This window comes from Anabrus simplex, chromosome 11 (genome assembly GCF_040414725.1).
Source record: "Anabrus simplex isolate iqAnaSimp1 chromosome 11, ASM4041472v1, whole genome shotgun sequence".
Taxonomy (NCBI): Eukaryota; Metazoa; Arthropoda; class Insecta; order Orthoptera; family Tettigoniidae; genus Anabrus; species Anabrus simplex.
In genome coordinates, this window is record NC_090275.1 from 14,677,894 (window position 1) to 14,697,180 (window position 19,287).

The 19,287-nt window shown below is 38.9% G+C and overlaps 1 protein-coding gene across 1 annotated transcript in view; it reads right to left on the reverse strand.

Annotated features, from left to right (window-relative positions):
* Positions 1–19,287, reverse strand: part of stnB (stoned B) — a 72,627-nt gene that overhangs the window by 40,835 nt on the left and 12,505 nt on the right. Inside the window, exons 3-5 of the mRNA XM_067155695.2 lie at positions 9,544–9,734; positions 3,771–3,948; positions 3,383–3,516 (exon numbers count right to left, since the gene is read on the reverse strand). Of these exons, the coding sequence (XP_067011796.2) occupies positions 3,383–3,516; positions 3,771–3,948; positions 9,544–9,734 (503 nt within the window). The remainder of the gene's footprint in view (positions 1–3,382; positions 3,517–3,770; positions 3,949–9,543; positions 9,735–19,287) is intronic.

Sequence of the window (19,287 nt, forward strand, 5' to 3'; positions counted from 1 at the left end):
GCAGCCACTATGTGAGGAGCTTTGGCATAGTGTTCCGTGAGACGGGCTAAGAGCTGCGTGAAGGGTACCTCAGATAAGTGTTCTTCTGGACTTAATTTACGTAGTAATTCACACGTAGCATTGCCAACCGAACTAAGAAATAGTGCGCGGCGGCGTTGATCATCTGTGACAGAATGGCAGATGAAATGCTGTTGCAAGCGGGCTAAATAAACTGACCATTCTTCCTTAGCCGGATCAAAAGCAGAGAACGGAGGAATAGCTGATGGCTGTGTAGAGACAGAAATAGCTTGAATAGCCTGAATTAATGCTGCCTGTTGTTGTTGCATAAACTGTTGTTGTTGCTGCTGTAAGGCTTGGAAGATCGTAGCGAGTTGTTCCGCAGTAGCCATTGCGAGATGCGTGCAAGAAAGAGTAAGGTAAGCTGTGTGTCAGAACTGGTTGGAGTGTCGTTGTTGTTTAGCACGTCGCCGTAGAGTTGACAACTGGGCCCGTTAAATTGTAGTGTTGGTTTCGTGTTTACCTCGTCGCTAGAGAGTTGGCAACTGGGACCGAAGAATTGTAGTTTGTTGCTTTTTTACCTCGTCGCCATAGAGTTGGCGACTGGGGCCGATGAATGGGAGTGTCGCTTTTTTACCTCGTCGCCATAGAGTTGTGTTGTAACCAAGGTTGAAGTTTACAGAACACAACTTTATTTGCTTCACTTTATAATATTTACACAAATAACTGAAATTTATTTTGAAGCAAAAAGTAATATTGAATCTTGAGAAAAGTCTGTCTTTATACAACATGTACAGGTTTGCAGTCTTTATATACACTCCTATCTTGAAAAGATAGTCTTTGTGAATTGACACTTTGATAGTCGAGAACTATCTGGCACACTAACATAAATGTTCATGAGAGTCCTTGTTTGTTGAAGTGCCTGAATTCCTAAAAAGCAAGTTCAATTGATTGAAGAAATTCCACCTAGCGAAACTAAGGGAGCTTGCATAAATTAGGGAATGAAAATGGCTTGTAAAAGAATTACGGACATAGGCAGCGGAAACAGGTAAGGGAGCGGTGACCAGAGGTGAAACCTCGTACTGCCAGAAATTCAGTCCACCTGGTCGAAGCACATTTTCAAGAGGAGTAGCCTCCGTGCTCGACGTAGGGTGTATTCTGGAGCTGGACACCGGGGCAAGTGGGCAAGTGAGCAGGCAGGGAGCTCCTATTTATAGTACACTCGATGGTCAGGCACGCGCACTGAGGGCTGCGCGTCGAAGCTAGCAGAATGATACACAGGCACGCGTGCAGCTGGCTGGCGGAGCGAGAAGGGAGCGCCGGACATACAACAGTAATAGTGTTATACAGATTGAATGTCTTTTCACATGTCTTTTTGGTTGAATTGTAAAGGAATTACTTTGTGCCAATTTTGACGTATGGATCAGAAATGTGGGTGATGAAGGAGAGGGATAAAAGTAGAACACAAGCAGTAGAAATGAAGTTTCAGAGGTGTCGAGTAGGTCTAACAAGAATGGACAGTATCAAAGGGTAGAGAAGGGTTCACCTATTTAATACCATAAGGTTGTATATTGTCTTATAAAACTGGGACTAGTTTCAACCCCATATATATTGGGTCATGTTCAACAATACTACAATTGGAAGACATATGCACACATATAACCAATAATAAATTAAACACTTTGGTATGCCACAATTTACAATCTTAATTTAAAACATTGATGAAGTCCGAACAACACATTCAAACTTGAAACTAAATGACACATCAAAACTGCTGAGGTTGATGCCGAACTATGTCATCACTTGTACAGCAGCCAAACGTTTTTTGTTTTTTTTTGCTATGGGCTTTACATCGCACCGACACAGATAGGTCTTATGGCGACGATGGGATGGGAAAGGCCTAGCCTAGGAGTTGGAAGGAAGCGGCCGTGGCCTTAATTAAGGTACAGCCCCAGCATTTGCCTGGTGTGAAAATGGGAAACCACGGAAAACCATTTTCAGGGCTGCCGATAGTGGGATTCGAACCTACTATCTCCCGGATGCAAGCTCACAGCCACGCGCCTCTACGCGCACGGCCAACTTGCCCGGTCCAAATGTTCTTGAGTTTATCTGGGAGTTGGCACCTCTATCTGTATAGACGGGCAACTTGATTTATAATTTATGTTTATTCAATGTAACATGGGTAATGACTTTATGTAGCTTGAAGGGGAACATTCGTAATTTTGAATAGGTATTCCTTTTCGTCAGATGTAGTGAGTGATCTGTTGTTTAATATGGTTTGAAGTGAATGTCTGAAAAGAAAATAATTTGAAGTAACTTATTGAGAACAGAAGGGAAATTAGAAGATGGAGATATATATAGCTATATGAGACTCACACCTGTGTCCTTCGTAAGTTGCGTGCATCTGATATAGACACCAGCACCAGATTGACTGTTAAGAGGGAGGATGATGGCAGGGGTTGGAGGAGGGGCAGGTAGGTTGGTGGACTTGACGTGTCTGGACAGAGTAAGAAATGAGAGAATTTGAGAAATGGTAAATGAGATGCCCGTACAGGAAAAGATAGAAAAATCAAGGCTGTAGTGGTATGGACATGTTAAGAGAATAGGAGAAGAGAGGATACCAAGAAAGATGTTAGAAATGGTGCTGGAGGGAAGGAGACCTAGAGAAAGACCGAGAGACAAATGGCTGAAAGGTGTAAAGAAGAGCACCGAGGCAGGCGGAGGAAACTCGACGACAGTGAGACAAGAGAAATGGTGGATGAACAGAAAACGACGGAGAGGCTTATGTTCCAAGCAGACCCAGCCTGTGGTTGGAAACTGCTCCAAATGATGATGACGACGACAATTGTCTCTTATGTGCAGAAGACCATGTCACTACGGACAATCACCTTTGAAGGTTGGCATCCCTGCATTATACCTCTGTTGCATACAAATATTTTTTCAGAAATCTCAGTCTTTAAATTTAATGCACTTCCTCTCGCAGAAGCTCTAAGACCCGGCGTAGAATGCGGCTCATCTGTGATAATCACAAGGTGGAGGACCTCTACAACGATAAGAACACCATTGGGACATGTCACACAGATAAGCAACAGGTCTGTTACACAGATGAATTTCATTCCTCAGGGAAGGAGACTGCTAAGAAGGTCGGGGAAGAGCTGGAGTGATGAGCTTTGCGAGGACCTGCTCCAGACTGACTGCTGGCAGCTGGAAGGAGACAAGAGACCATAAGAGGAGAATCCTTGTAGTGATGTGTGGTCCTCTGGGCCTTATATGGATATTACTCTAGATTTGACAAAGGCTCCTTTGATTCTTTACAGACTTTATTCAGAGGAAGGGAGTTATCTCCTGCTTTAGCTGAAAGTAGTGAATAGGAAATGAAGCTTACCTATGTCAGACACAGAGTAGCAGGCTTGCAGTGGAAGTTCCTGGAAGGGGTCTTTATCATCTTTGGTGTTGAAAAGTTGTAGTACAGGATTATCTCCTTGGTACACAAGCCGGACAAACACCTTCTTCCAGAACCTGAACAGACAAAAGGAGAAATTAAAGAGATTCTTTTTAAAGCTCTGCCTTTCTCAAGTCATATTTTTTTTCCTTTGCATGCTAAATCCTGCTCATATCTGAAACAACTAAGCTGAATACATGTACGATTACTAGGATGATCGATTATTATTATTATTATTATTATTATTATTATTATTATTATTATTATTATTATTATTATTATTATTCAGACATATCAGTAAAATATAATTCAGTTACATTTCTGCACTCACCTTTGGCCTGTAATCTTCTTCTTGTTGGGCTGACGAAGCTGCATTTCCCAACCTTCACCCTTGTAGATAGTTCTTGGGAAGTCCTCCAATGGTTGAGAAACATCCTCATCAAAAAGTGGAGTGGGTGGAGTCTCTTGAGAGTCTGTTCTCTGGATCATTCCCTCAGGAACCTCTGCACCTGGATACATGAAACAATACATAAAGCAGCAAGAATAAATAATTTTATCTTGCCTATGACATCAGTTGAAAAGAAGTTAAGTGCACAAAATCTATTAATTTATATACCCTCCAGTACATTAGTAGATATCCTATTTCATTTGTAACTAGAAATTCTCACTGGACCTGTTTGAGAGTCAAGTTTAAGCTAGAAAAGAAGAAGTGCTGCAAACAATGCAGAGATGAAAAATTATGTATGTGCAATTCTTGTGCCATTTATCTACGGGATTTGGTATGGAGTGAGATGAATCTTTGTGGTGAGTTTCTACGACCGGATGACCTTTCTGATGTCTCGCTCATCACAGAAGTTAATGAGATGAAAAGAATGACGTGATTATGATAGTAGGAAGGGAGAGGGTGAAACCCAATGCCAGCACATAGGTTACTCCAGTCGAAAAACACCAAGGGGTGTGCTCAAGGCTTTACGTCCCCATCCGCCGGACGAATCACCATCAACAGCGTCATCTTCCCTCGCTTCATATGAGCATTGCAGAGAGGTTTGAAATTTAACACAGGGTTTTAGCATGCGATCTAGTGATTAGAAACAAATGAAAAATTATATTCAAGCAAATTATAAAAATCTTGTGCAACATATCACATCATTATTGAGAATGGTAAAATGAATAATGCTTTTGAGCAGCAAAATTACAGTATGTAATTTGATTCTTGGAACGTTATTCGTAATATTTCAGGGGGCAAAAGATAGGTTAGAAATTCAGCATGGCCTAGCTTGGATGATGTCAGAATACTCTCAGCAAGGTTTGTTAATATTTACACACCTACCGAATGACCTAGTTTTCTTGCCGTGCAGACAGTATGCACTGCAGCTGTAGAAAAGAGCCTCTAAGAGACAATAGGAAACTTGTCTCCATCCCAGTTGGCCAATAGCAACACAGAAAATGGTCACATTTCACAGATTTACCTGGTCTCTGTTTTAAGTCTCCTATATCACTAAGGTATACTTCTTGGGGCAGGTTGGTGGGTCCTGGGCAAGTATAAAGAGTGGATCTTTCCTCTCTGCTACTTGAGGTATCGTTCCACATAACTTTTTCCTCATTCCTAAACATGCCTTCCAGGTACTAAATTGGTACCATTTTATTACTTTCCCAGTAACAATTCTATAAAGATTTCTACTTCTCTTTTAATTATGGTAGTTGTTTGCATATTCCCACATTTAGTTTTGCTTACATTTTATTTCGTTATAGATTTTCATTTTGCATCTTGGCAGTAAGTCTCTGGTTTCTTTTATTTCTAATTAAAAACTTATTCACCACTTCATATTAACAGCATAAGTAATCAATACTAGTGGTAAGTGATTAGGCTGGTAGCAATACACTAATGTTGAAATGAACTAACAACTGAATTTACAGTTATCTGAAAATATAAAGCTCCAGAAACCGCATGGCACAACAGCCCAGGTAGGCCTTGGTTTACCAAGCAACCGCTGCCCAGCCCAAAGGCCTGCAGATTACATGCGGTCAGTGCAACGAATCCTCTCCGTCATTATTCTTGATTTTTCCAGACCAGGAATTCCAGACTGCAGATACTAATGAAGTAACTATAGAAGACAATGCAGGGATTGGCAATGAACTCTTAGCGATTTGCTTACATTGAGGGAGGACTAAGTCTTCTTCAAAGTAGTGTATTATTAGAGTGGATCACGAGAAGAATAAACACTTACTAAATTTCCAATGTGGTTGTCAAATTTTTGCATATTTTACATTGAAAATTTATCGTATTTTCAGAAGAAGAGTAGTAAAATATGATAAATGTAACTGTAGCTTATATCCTGTTTTAAAATTCTCAAAACTTTCAAAAAGTGATAGCTAGAACTTGAGGAATGTAAAATTTGATTTGCTGAGTTCGTTTGTGTGTGCATTGCTTACATCAAATTAGAGTGCACGGCAAGAGGCAAGGAGCTGCAAGGATTTAGACAACAGACCGTAGAAAATAAAATGGTAGTTCCAGTAGAACCGAAATGACTGCATTACAAATTGTATGAGACAGAAAAAGTGCAAAGATGTAAAATAAGTGTAAAATCTACTGCACCATTAATTATCTCTCTAATGTAAACTTTTAACACAAATTATTTATTTACAAAAGAATGAGAGGACATATTGAAGGAGAGCTGGCTAAAGATAAGTTCAGATCCATGTCATGGGTTCTGCAGGTTCTAGGCTGCCTATATACAGAAGGGTCCAGAAAAATGTAGACAATCTTTGATAGTTAATATCTTTGGACCAAAATGACATAAGAAACAATGTTATGTTCAATGGTCCACCCAATCAATACACCTCACTTTACAAGTGAAAACTATTTAATATAAAAACATATTAAACATATCCTGGAACATGTTTCGTCTCATTTGAGACTTCATCAGCCATAACGTCTCGTAATAGATTACAAAGCTCATTGTTGCTGTCTAGGAATTGAAAAAAATGGAAGAACCCATGTCCTTTAAGAACTATTTGAGAATATACTAAAGATAAAATACACATATTATTCACATAAAATAGTCTTCATTTAACATTGAAGATAATTATTTTTTCACAAAGTGAAGGCTATTTTGTGTAAATAATGTGTGTATTTTATCTTTAGTGTATTCTCAAATAGTTCTTAAAGGACATGGGTTCTTCCATTTTTTTTCAATTCGTAGACAGCAACAATGAGCTTTGTAATCTACTATGGGACGTTATGGCTGATGAAGTCTCAAATGAGACGAAACATGTTCCAGGATATGTTTAATATGATTTCGTAAATTTTACAAAATGACATATAGTTGTAATTCTTGCACAGTAGCATAGTCCATTGTTTTCTCAACAGATGATGATGGTCATTTGAATGGTGCGACAATCCTAGCACGCGTTTTCCAGCAGATGACAGTGCAGCATTGAATGAAGTAAGATTGTCGTTTGAGCAACGCAAGGACGTTCTGAAGTGGTAATGGAAGTATGAAAACATGGTGGAGGTACAACGGCAATGGCATAATGTGTACAGAACTCAGCCACCAACACGTACAACAATTTATCGACAGAAGCCAGCTACACTGAACAAGGTACGAGAAACCATCAAGGTATCCTGTGCGGCTATCACACCGGCAACACTGACAGCCGTAGTTTGGTCAGCAGTTCAGTGGCATCGACATTGTTTGGCTGCTGATGGGGGTCACTTTGAACGCATAAAATAACCTTGCCCCCCTCCCCCCCTCAAAACCTTCCAAAAATTGTAATGGTATGTCATTTTGTTCCATTAATATTGACTATTAGATAGTGTCTACATTTTTCTGGACCCTTCTGTATATTTGTTTGACTACAGTGTTGGTAGTTCAGTTAACATAGGAAGCTGGACAGATTCTGCACGCAAGCTGGTAGATAATGCTAGATGACATGTAGTCATGATGAATTTTCTACATTAACTTGACTACCATTCATCATCAACATCCCCATCATCATCATTTCTTCACTCCTGCAAGCCGGGTGCAGTTGTGTACGAGCCTCCTCCAGTTTGTCCCACAGATGATGTTCATATATGCGATGCCAGTTTACATCCCTCATTTCAAGGTCCTTGAAAATCTGCATCTCCCAAACACCAGGAGGTCTTCCTCTTGGTCTCTTTCCAGGAATATGAATATGTAGGCCACTGCAGTATTTGGATCTTCCTGCCTCCATTCACACTCAGCTCTATCAAAGCACATTTCATGATTGTATCACTGTTGAAGTCTTTAAACGTTAATCCCCTCTTTCCATTCTCTTGCCCTTAGAGATCCTGACGTTGAACCTCAACTGATGCTGAGGTCCAGAAAAACACCCAGCCTTAACATACGAGGGCAAGTCAATAAGTATCTACAATTTTTCCTCTAATTGTCTTTAGGTTGGCTCTATGGCGTTGTGTGCTGACCAGCCACTAGATGGCACCATTGTGTATATCTGTGGTAGGTTTCAGCATTATCAGATCAGTACAGCTTGCGCTGTTGCGACGTAAAGATGGCCAGGCCACTCTCTGTTTGCAATAAGGAAGAACAGCATTCTGTAATCCGTTTTTTATTTTTTAGTGGTCTGAGGATGTACCAGGAGCGGAAATTCATAGAAGACCTTCAGCACAATATGGGGACAATGTTTTTCCAGTGGATTGAACAATTCAAAAGGCGTCGCAAGAGCGTGAAGGATGAGGAAAGGTCCGTTTCAGAAACGTTTCACCTTTGTTAGCATGACGTTCCGGTAGGTGCTGACAATTACGCTTCTGCTCTTCATTGAGTTCTTTTGGAACCCATCTCGAACAGACTTTGTGAAAGTTAAGCCTGTTATGCATGATTTCATATGCAGAATCGTGGCTAACGTGCGTAAGGTTTGCCATGTCGTCAACAGTCCCTCCTTCTGTAATTCAGGATCATATCATGCCCTTGTTCAATATTGGCATCAGCTATGGCTGCAGATGGATGCTTGAATGATGATGATGAGGAGGAGGAGGTGTAATTGCACGGTCATTAGATCCACAGCCAGCATCAAAGCTAGCAGAAGGTCTATGAAAGATGTTTATAATGATCCTCCAACCTTGCAGGTTAGCGCTATTAACCGATGTCTACAGAGGCCCAGGTTTGATTTCTGACAGTGCCAGAAATTTAAGATTAGCAGGAGGGTTGGTGTGTGTTTCAAAAGGTACATAGAGCTCAACTCCAATTGGGGGTGCCTCCTTGGGAGGAAGGCAATGGCCAACCGTGATAACATTTTCAAGAGTAGAGGCGTAACTTTAAGAACGAAGATTCGTATAGTGAAGGCTATGGTCTTCCCAGTAGCAATGTACAGAAGCGAGACCTGGACAGTAAGAAAGGCTGAGCGTCGAAGAATAGACGCATTTGAACTATGGTGTTGGAGAATACTCTTTATAGTTTCGTGGACTGTGAAGAGATCTAATAAGTCCATATTACAGGAAATCAACCCAGGCTGCTCACTGTAAGGTCAAATACTCAGACAAAAAACTAAAGTACTTCGGTCATATTATGAGAAAACATGATTCACTGGAAAAGACCTTAATGCTGGGAAAGACTGATGGTAACAGGAGAAGAGGGCAACAATGGATGAGATGGATTGATGGCATCAAGGAAGCCACGGCTCTCAATTTAGAAAGACTTCGGAAAATAGTATACGACAGGAAGAAATGGCGTACTTTGGTCTATGGGGTCACGGAGAGTCGAAAGTGACTAAACGACTAACAACAACAACAACAATAACCTCAGTATGAGGACAGGAATTTAAATGTTACCCTTTAAATGAAGTCGTGGGTTTCCTCCAAACAAACATTGTTGCAAATATCTTTACTCCTCTACAATGACTTTAGTGTATCCAAGGCAGTATCCTTTTGTGTCCAATTCTGTTACAGAGTGTTTTGAAAACAAATACAGTATATGTGAGCATTCAAGTGCCAGGTACTAGCAGCTCAGGTCTGAGCTGTTACTACATTTTAAGGGGGTTAAAGTACAAGAAGGAGTGTACGCTACAACTCGAAGGCTGTTAGCTGCGGATCCAATGGATGTGGTGTCTAAAGAAAGTCATTTGAATACCTTGAGGCAACGCAGGTTCTTCTGATGCAGCAGGCACAGCAGATGCTGCCATCTCCATGCTCTTGTCGAAGGGGTTGAAACGTGGGCTTGTGTCGGCTGTGTTGTTAAATATTGGACTTTTGGGAGGTGGTGCTAAAGTTGGAACAGCCCCACCAGGTGATGGAGTCAGTTCACCCTCAGCAGCTTTCGGCCTGTTCAGAAACACACACACACAGGATAAGTATATAGTTCCAATTTTTTAATTTTCTACATTAGCTAGTGATAATAGCCTATTTAATCAATATACCTCCTAGTTTTGATTGGAATATTTATACATACATACATACATACATACATACATACATAATCATTTTTTCCCAGTGTAATAGACAGACTTTCCCAACCTATTTATTTAACGTCATGGAAAATTAAGAGCTTATTTTAATCGTTTTAAAATTTTAGATAGTTCCATATGTCCATGTAATGCCAGTGATCAAACTGTTGACCATTTATTATTTCATTGTGAATTACTTGAGAAAGAAAGAAGCATTTTAATTAAAGATATTTTAGATACAGAGTCATGGCCAGCGACCAAAAGTAGCTTAGTCAAAAATTATTTTAAGCAGTTCTTACATTTCATGAACTCAATCAATTGTATTTGAATAACTGTGGAAAAAAGGATATAGTTTTGTTTACATTATTATTTTGTTTGCTTATGTACATCACAAAAGCCATCATATTAACCCTCCGTTACATGCGCCGCGGAGTGAGAGTCTGCACTTTATTATTTTTTTGTATCACAGGCAAACAAAGCAAGGTGGAACAGGTTGCCTTCTTGTAGCTTCCTTCTACAATAATACAAAGGCTATGACGGTGTGAGAATGTCCGAGTAATCGCCGAGCTGTTGATTAGAGAAGTTTATATTGTCAACTGCAGAGTCTCAGTCTGCACTCTTTTTGGTAAATCATCCATTCTTCCATTATTATTTGTTATAAAATTGTGTACTTTTATTAACTACAAGTGTAGTAGTGGGCACATTTTGACATACTTTCTACTTGTGATTATTTACAGTGGGATAAACACGATATTATGAAATGAGCTATGAATAATGATTTTGCGTCCTCTTCCCAGGGAGTTATTGCGATTCATTCCCAGATTTATGGATAGAATCGAGCAGTGTTGGATGACGATGAAGTTGGTGCGAGTGATGACAGTGATCGGGACGTTGTAAACGATAGTGATCAAAATTCTAAAAGCAAACAGTCCACATGTAAAGAGGACATGACTGAAAGTGAGCAGCATGAAATGTATGTTGGAAAGGACGGAGCCCAGTGGAATAATCAGCCTGTAATGAAACGTAATAGAAGGGTCATGCCACCTGAACATAATATTATAAAACACTTGCGTGGAGTAGTAGGAGTTTCCAAGAATGCTAAGATGCCAGTTGAAGCACTGCAATTGTTCTTTACCGACGAAATGCTACAAGAAATCGTAACATGCACAAATCTTTACATATAGACGATTCGTTCGAAATTCTCTCGACCCCGAGATGCAGCACACACCAATCTTGTTGAGATGAAGGCATGTTTAGGTCTTCTGTTCCTTGGTGGGGCACTGAAGGTATCCCACATAAATTTGCAAGATCGCTGGCAAACTGATGGTACAGGATTCAAATATTTCAGGCTTGCAATGAGCATACATTGTTTCTGTTTCTTGTTGAAATGTATGAAATTTGACAACATCAATTCCAGAAACCAGTGTAAACTGACGGAAAAACTCACTTTCATTATTATCTGTAGGAAGTACAACAGTTTGTTGGAACTAGTGACCATTGGTGAAATGCTAGATACATTTAGAGGTAGATGAGGTAAATTCCGTACAAGCTGGCTAAGTACAGAATCAAGATTTTTGCACTTGCTGATGCCAAGATATATTATACAAATAATATGGAGATATATTGTGGAAGGCAGCCTAAAGAACCGTACCAGTGTGATAACATGCCTCATCAAATTGTAAAAAGACTGGTTAAACCCATATCAAAATCTGGTAGAAACGTTACTTGTGACATCTGGTTTGTGTCTGTTCTTCTGTCTCAAGATTTGCTTGAAAATATAAAGTTGACGCTTGTTAGAACGACTCGCAAGTATAAGCGTGAAATTCCCCCTTTCATGACAACAGCTAGCAACCGGCCAGTGGAATAGAACATATTTGCTTATAAACCTAACCTTTGTGTCATACAAGTCAAGAAAAGACAAATTTGTGTTGGTTCTATCTACTTTCCATGAAGATTATTCTATTGATGATGATGCAGATGGATCAAAACACTCTATGATTACCTCCTGTAAGGACAAGAAGTCGGGCGCTGATAAAGTGGATGAAATGAAGTGCACTTACTCCGTGACAAGACCTTAACGACGCTGGACTTTGGTTGTATTCTTCTCTTTCCTAAATATTGCGGGTATAAATGCCTATGTAATTTTCAAAGATAATACTAACAGCACAATCGCAAGGAAAGATTTTTTGAAGATCTTAGCCAAGGAGCTACTCAACGACTACTTGAAATCAAAGGTTCAACTTGAGCACATTCCAACTACAATCAAGCTTCGTCTTCAGGAATTTCTCATGTAAAACCTCCAACAAGGATAGGAGAAGAATCGACCCGAGAGCGGTGCAATTTCTGCGATCGAAGGAAGAACAGACCAACAAGGTTCCAGTGCAAAGGTTGTGAAAAGTACATCCTCCTAGAACATGATCCCACACACTTGTGTGGTGACCGCTGCATTATAATCAACATGGAACCAGACAGTGACGAATAAAGTCCGAATCAGTTGTACCGACTTGTACAATATACGGATGTGGAATCTGTCAGAAGATGAGGTTCATTTTTCTGTTCATGATGTGCAAGACTGAAGTGTATATACAAGTATTTGAACTTGACTGTGTAAATATCCTTGCTTTAGTGTTATGTATTTTGTATGTGGTGTTTACAGTCAAAATAAGATGAAACTGAGCTGATGTTTCCCTATTTACCCTTCTTTACACTCCATTAGAAGATGTTCGCGTCAAGTGTTTCTCACAATAAATTTAGTTTACTATTATCAGTGCTAGGGCTTATTAGACTTTGTACCTTAATGTAGAAATACCTTGTTTATAGTTTAGATTAATTATTGTTAATTTATGTCTGGTTTTGCTAAGTCCTATGATTTTCAGTTGATAACTTTTCGAATTTATCCTAAAGGATTGAAATGTCCTAGTAAATGTAGATTATGTATAAATTTATTAATATAAATCAAATCAAAATAAAGTAATTATGATATAAGATAGATTGGCAAAAGAGAGAAATAAGGAATTCTTGGAAAAAGCTTTGAAATGAAAGGAAAGGAAACTTACAAACAACTGCGGATTGTCAGTCCGCGCGCATTTACAACAGAGCGCGCCTTTAACGGAGGGAGAATGTATCTCACATGGAATTAGAAAATTAAGGTTCATTTGTAATATGAACATGCAAGCATGTAGTATTACTGTCATGTAAAGGGGCATGCTGTGAATAAACGATTAAAAGAAAAAATACATACATACATACTAATTTTGACACATTGTCTGTAAAGTTTTACAACTTAATGGACCAACTACAACATTTTCCAATTTCAATCAAAACTTGCATTTTTAACCCGAACCAAAATTCACTTATACAGATGGTCAATAGAGGTCTCAAAAGGAGATTTGATTTAAATAGATTCAATAATCACTCTCTTTCCTTTCTTCTAATTATCGTACTGATGAGTTGAAGGAGCAGTAGTTCAATAACTGCTTCTTTATTTTTGGTAGTGCACTATCTTAGTGTAATGTAAGTTTGTGTGTCCTGTTTGGCTATATATGTTGCATGTGTTCTGTATAGTTTATATGCTATATCATTACTTGGTCCTTATTTTCAACAGAGCGAGTGAAAATCTGAAATAATATGAATGTACTATAGTGGATCTTATTTGTTTTTCTGCTTTAATAATACAGATATATGAATCAGCTGGGTGACTTTAACTATATTTAGTTTGTAATGTCGTAATCAGCTTAGTTTGACTATGTCTCATATGATTCCGTACGTTATTTCTCCGGTGTGCAAATGTTTTACAAATTTTTATTCCATGAAGTTGGCAGATATGTGTCTATTGTTTCATTCTAGTAATTCATTCCTTGGTACGAAGGTTATGCCGAAAGTTTTTAGCAGCGCGTAAACCATAATTCTGAGGACAATGGGATTATTTTCATTTGAAAGAGTGATGTTTTTCGACCTTGGAACATGCGCACGCAACCCCTCCTAGCGGTAGTTCCTCCACAGCGAGGGAAGAAAGCACAGGCAGTGCTGAGTCAGACACGGTGCAAGATGGATCTGTCGCACCGTGATTTTCGAGGAATGATTTTTTTATGATTATAAAAAGAAATTAAGTGCCGAAGAATGCCATTCTTCTTTGCTGCACGTTTTTGGTGAGGCTGCCCCTTCTAGAGCCACAGTTGGAAATTGGTTTCGCGAGTTTTCAAGGGGTCGGCAGTCAATTGAAGATGAACCTCATCCCGGTCGCCCAGCAACAGCTGTGACTCAAGAAAACATTGATGCTGTGAGGGAAATGATCAAAGCAGATCCACATCTTACATTTTGTGACATTGAAGGGACTTTAAATATTGGATCAAGAGCAGCGCAGACCATCGTTCATGATTATTTAGACCTTACCAAGAGATGTGCCCGTTGGGTGCCGCATTCCCTGACAGAAAGCCAAAAGGAGGAGAGAGTGGACTGGTGTCAATTCATGCTAGAAAAATTCAATGGAGGCAGTCCGAAGACACCTACAAAATCGTCACACGTGATGAAACATGGGTCTATCATTATGACCCTGAAACGAAGAGACAGTCTTCTGTGTGCTGCTTTCCAGGGGAGGAACCACCCACAAAAGTTTGACAAAGTCAGAGCTCCAGAAAGAAGATGGTGGCAACTTCTTTTTTACGAAAGTGGGGCATCTCACCTCAAACAGTCAATGCTGAATGGTATGTGAATGACTGTCTTCCCAAAGTCCTCGCCACCTGGAGGTCACAGCACCCAAAGTCCAAGAGTGGGCACCTTCTGCTGCATCACGACAATGCATCTGCACACAGGGTTGCCAGAACAATGGACTTTTTGGAAAGGGAAAAAGTGTGAGTGTTACCTCATCCCCCCTATTCACCTGATCTGGCCCCATGTGACTTCTTCCTGTTCCCTAAGTCCAAGAAAAAAATAAGTGGGCAGTGGTTTTCATCAGATGAAGAGGCCATTGCAGCGTACGAGAGGGCACTAAGTGACATCCCGAAAGACGCTTGGACTGAAACGTTTTGTAAGTGGTTTCAGAGAAGGGAAAAATGTATATACGTGCTAATGGAGAGTATTTTGAAAAGTTGTAATTGTTGTTTCGCAAATACAATTTTTTTCCCACACTCTGCTAAAAACTTTCGGCATAGCCCTCGTAAAATTCTTGTGTCGCACAGAATGGTACATCAGACTTACTTCAATGATTTCAAAAATAGGTCTAGGTGTGAAAGCTAGCAACGTGCAATAAAATGAGTAAAATTGGAGTCTGTGATGTGATAACATCATGTACTGAGAGATGTTATTTTTTTGTCAATTAAAGATCAGCTCTGCAAAAGATTTAAGTTCTTTACAATCACCTCAAAACTTAATAATGCTTGCCCTATCTCAACATGCTTGCCACTGAAAAAATATTTAACTGTATGGTTCAATTAGGCACAGAGATGTCATAGACTGATTTGATAATGAAAGAGCAAAGTGAAAACCACAAAATTGCTCGTTACTGTCACCTAGTAGCTACCGTTTTTGCTCTCGTAATTTTCATGGTCTCAGAATTTTCTCACCACAATTTTGAAGGACATTGTTTAGATTTTTAAAAATTCTTAAATAACCTTTGAATTCTTAAATAGTTTGGACTACTAGTATTTGAAAACTATAAGAGAACAAATCCAATATTTGCATTTACTGATAGCATTCGCTAGATCTCAACAATGAATTGCCATTGATGCTTTCACGGCCCAGATTTATAGACTTGTTATAGGCTTTTGGGCTTATGCCTTGTCAAGAAAATAAGGTGAAATTCTTTATGTTTCATAGAGAACTTTGCTCTGCGTCATCAGAAGAAAATCTCAGCTGTCAACGAGAAAGGCTTTTAGAAATGCAATGTAAAGAATTTCACCTTATTTTCTTGACACGGCATAAGCCCAAAAACCTATATCATGTCTGTAATGAATTGCTGTTTAAATCTGATTGGGTTTTTTGGGTAAAGTACAGCATAACAATAACAGTCATAAGAAAAGCACAAAACAAATTTCCCTTTAAGAAAAAACTCGGAAAAAATTTGTTTGGAAGTCAATCGTCAACCCCTGCCATTGTTACATGTGATATTAATATGTAATAATGTACTCATGAGTGCTTGTTGTTTAAAGGGGCCTACCATCTAGGTCATCGGCCCCATGTTACAGGCCAGTATGCAGTAAACAAAAGCAAAAATAAAACGTATTTCACATAATAATGCTAACTTGATATGTAGAAAATGGTACTATTAAAATTAGGTAAAAGAATATTTTTAAAAAAAGGTTCTCAACAATGGAAACAACTGAGTGAAACAATTACATTTTGTATCATTGTTGTTCATACTATAGAAACATGAAGAAAAATGCTGATATACCATAATAACCGACGCACATTTGTCATAACAAGCAACAAGCAGTGAGGTGTGAATTTGGACAACCCTTGGACTGGTCCAATGCCCTCTGTAACTCTGTAGTTGCAGGGGGCGTTGACTGGTCTCTATTAGCGCAACTATGTCAAAGGTGGTCATCATTTTATTTTACTTTTCTCATATATAAGTTAACATTTTGTTATTTATTTATTTATTTATTTATTTATTTATTTATTTATTTATTTATTTATTTATTTAGCGTATGGCCCATACAATCATTGAGTTCAGATATAAATTATATACATATTTACATAACAAGAAAACAATGAACAAGAAAAGGCTCCCTACAACTGAATGTCAAGATCACTGATCCACTGTATTGCTTCTGGAGTTGCCATCAGGAAATCCACTTTGCTGCCTGTGTATGCCCGCGCTTCACACTCTCTGACAATATGATGTATGGTTTGTCGTGCAGCTCCACAGTCACATGCGGGTGTCGGCAACTTGTTCCATTTAAACAGCATGTCTCTGCATCTGCCATGGCCTGTTCTTATTCTGTTCAGAGCAGACCATGTTTTACTTGGTAGTTGGAATCCACTTGGAAGTTTGGCATTCGAGAACATACTGTGCAGGTGCGTCTCCGTTGCTGCTTCCCACCGTCTTTTCCACTCTGTAGTTGGGTTGTAGCTTCTAGCAACCATGTCTAAGGTGTTACGTAAAGTTGGATGGCGTGAACGTAATCTGTTTTGGTTGATAGTTCGTAGATCTTCGTGTACAGGTAGATCGGGGTTCCTTAAGATTTTATTGAATTCCTTGATAAGAGCGGTGGATCTGCGAGCAACAATATATTTGGCAGCCAGTCTATCACTGCGATCTCCTGGCAATTACATACAATGCCATATCAAACATTTTGTTATAATATGCTATAATAGTTGTATTTATGATATATTAAAGACACATGTGTACACAGATCACTACACTATGTTCCCAGCCTTCTAAATTCTCCTGTTGCGTTAATGCAACACTAAACATTTGCAGTATCATTTATACTTGACTTAACAGAGTTTTGACTGCTTTTAGGACTAGATGAGTATGAATCAGATGTAGGTAGTGTACTTAAGTCTGCAGATCAGTGGCGTATGCTGGGATCAAAACTAGGGCTACCACTAGACTTAGGTGACCCCCTTTCGATAGTTGGTTTAGTGAACGTGAAGCCTTTAGCATTTTGAGCTGCAGCCAACAGCCAACGGAGAAGCCTGCTATGTTGTCAAAGCTGCTTTATAAGCTACTGCCCTGGCCTCTGCCACTGCCAATACTAAACACCTGATCAGTGGAGATGGTAGCCTAAGGTTTAGCAAATTAAAGTCCGACTTTGCCTTATTGGATAGAATGCTTGCCTTTGGTGCGATAGCCTCGATTCAATTTTCAGAATTGACCCCCTCATACTGTTAATTCCCCTGCCTTGGGGACTGGGTATTTATGATGTCTTTGCCATTCATTTTATCCTCATTAGGTCAACATCACCAAGCCTATACAGATGCCATGGATCATCATCATCATCATCATTATTAAATAAACATGTTGAATTTTACAGCAGTCGTACCCATCGTTACCTGGTTTATTAACTTCCTCGGGAGATCAGTGACTGTGGGTTCGATTCCAACCTACAAAAGAGTACACTAAACCTGAAAGATTGCATTTCATTTTAGCAGATCTGCCTATAAAAGAAAACTATATTTCTCCTATAACAGCAGCCCTGCAGTGTCTTCCTACAAGGATGTAGAAGTAAACAGAAGTGAAATACCATCACTCTGTTATCTATATAATTAAGTCAGAAGAATGAGGTGAGGAAGTATATACGATGAGTAACTCATGGTTGATAGCAGTGGCGACTCAACGGACCAAAGCCTACCACACCTATTTCCCCGGTCCCCGCTCCTGTCCAATATACAGCAGCAGCAAGCTGAAATGTTGTTGGACATTGTCAGGATGGCACATGAAGATGTGGTTAAAACAGATACATTGTGTCTGGTATAAAATTTTTAATCTTCATATGCTGTCCTGACAATGTCCAACAACATTTCAGCATGATTTAAGAAGCACCACAAGAGCATTTCATTTTATTTCTTTGATTGATGATGAAACAACACCTAACAGTTCTCCGTCAGCTAGTGGTTATGACTTGAATATGGCTAACACCACTCAAATAGATTTGGTGATGAACTACGGGAACAACATTAACCAGTTCCCATTTACAATTGAATTTTTAATGATTAGCAGTATTAGAACTAACAGTTCTGTGTATATTAATACATGAAAGAGTCTTGATGATGCGCATACTCAAGCTGTTAGAATCTAGTTATTTTCAAATTTACTTTACTCATATTTTCATCCCAGTTTTTAATGTCAATTTGTACATATTTGTTTCATTTGTTTTATGTCAGTTGTGTGCATGTATATTTGTTTAGTTATTAGATGTTTTACATTAAGGCTGAAGATGGCCAGCTCAGGCCGAAACTAGTCCCTAATTAATGTATGGTAATTTAGAATATTGCATATTATAGTATTGAAAGGTGGACCTTTACTATGTTAATTTAATAACTGTATTGTAATTACAATTCAGTAAGGATCAGAACCATGAAGTTTATAACCTATGAATAGTATTATTTGAAGTGATTCCAGAAATGAGTTGATTATGTGTGTAGGTACAGAAGATATTATGAGTAGAATTTTGTAAATAATACAACTTTATTAAGGATGAGCTAAGCACAGCTGGGCAACTGGAGTGGGACATTGATGATGATGATGATGATGATGATGATGAAGGATGAGCTGTGTGTTTAAAAGAAAAATTGTTAGTGTAAATTGTATAATAGTGTATTTTATGAAAACGTTTTCTTCTTTTTGATGTACAAAATACATTATCAAGCACTTAATTTTAAATTCACCGAGGTAGACACCTCATTTGCAAATAAAGTTATTTTGATTTGATTTTTGAATACTTTGATAAGGGTCACACACACTGCCACTTATCTGAATAGCTTTTACA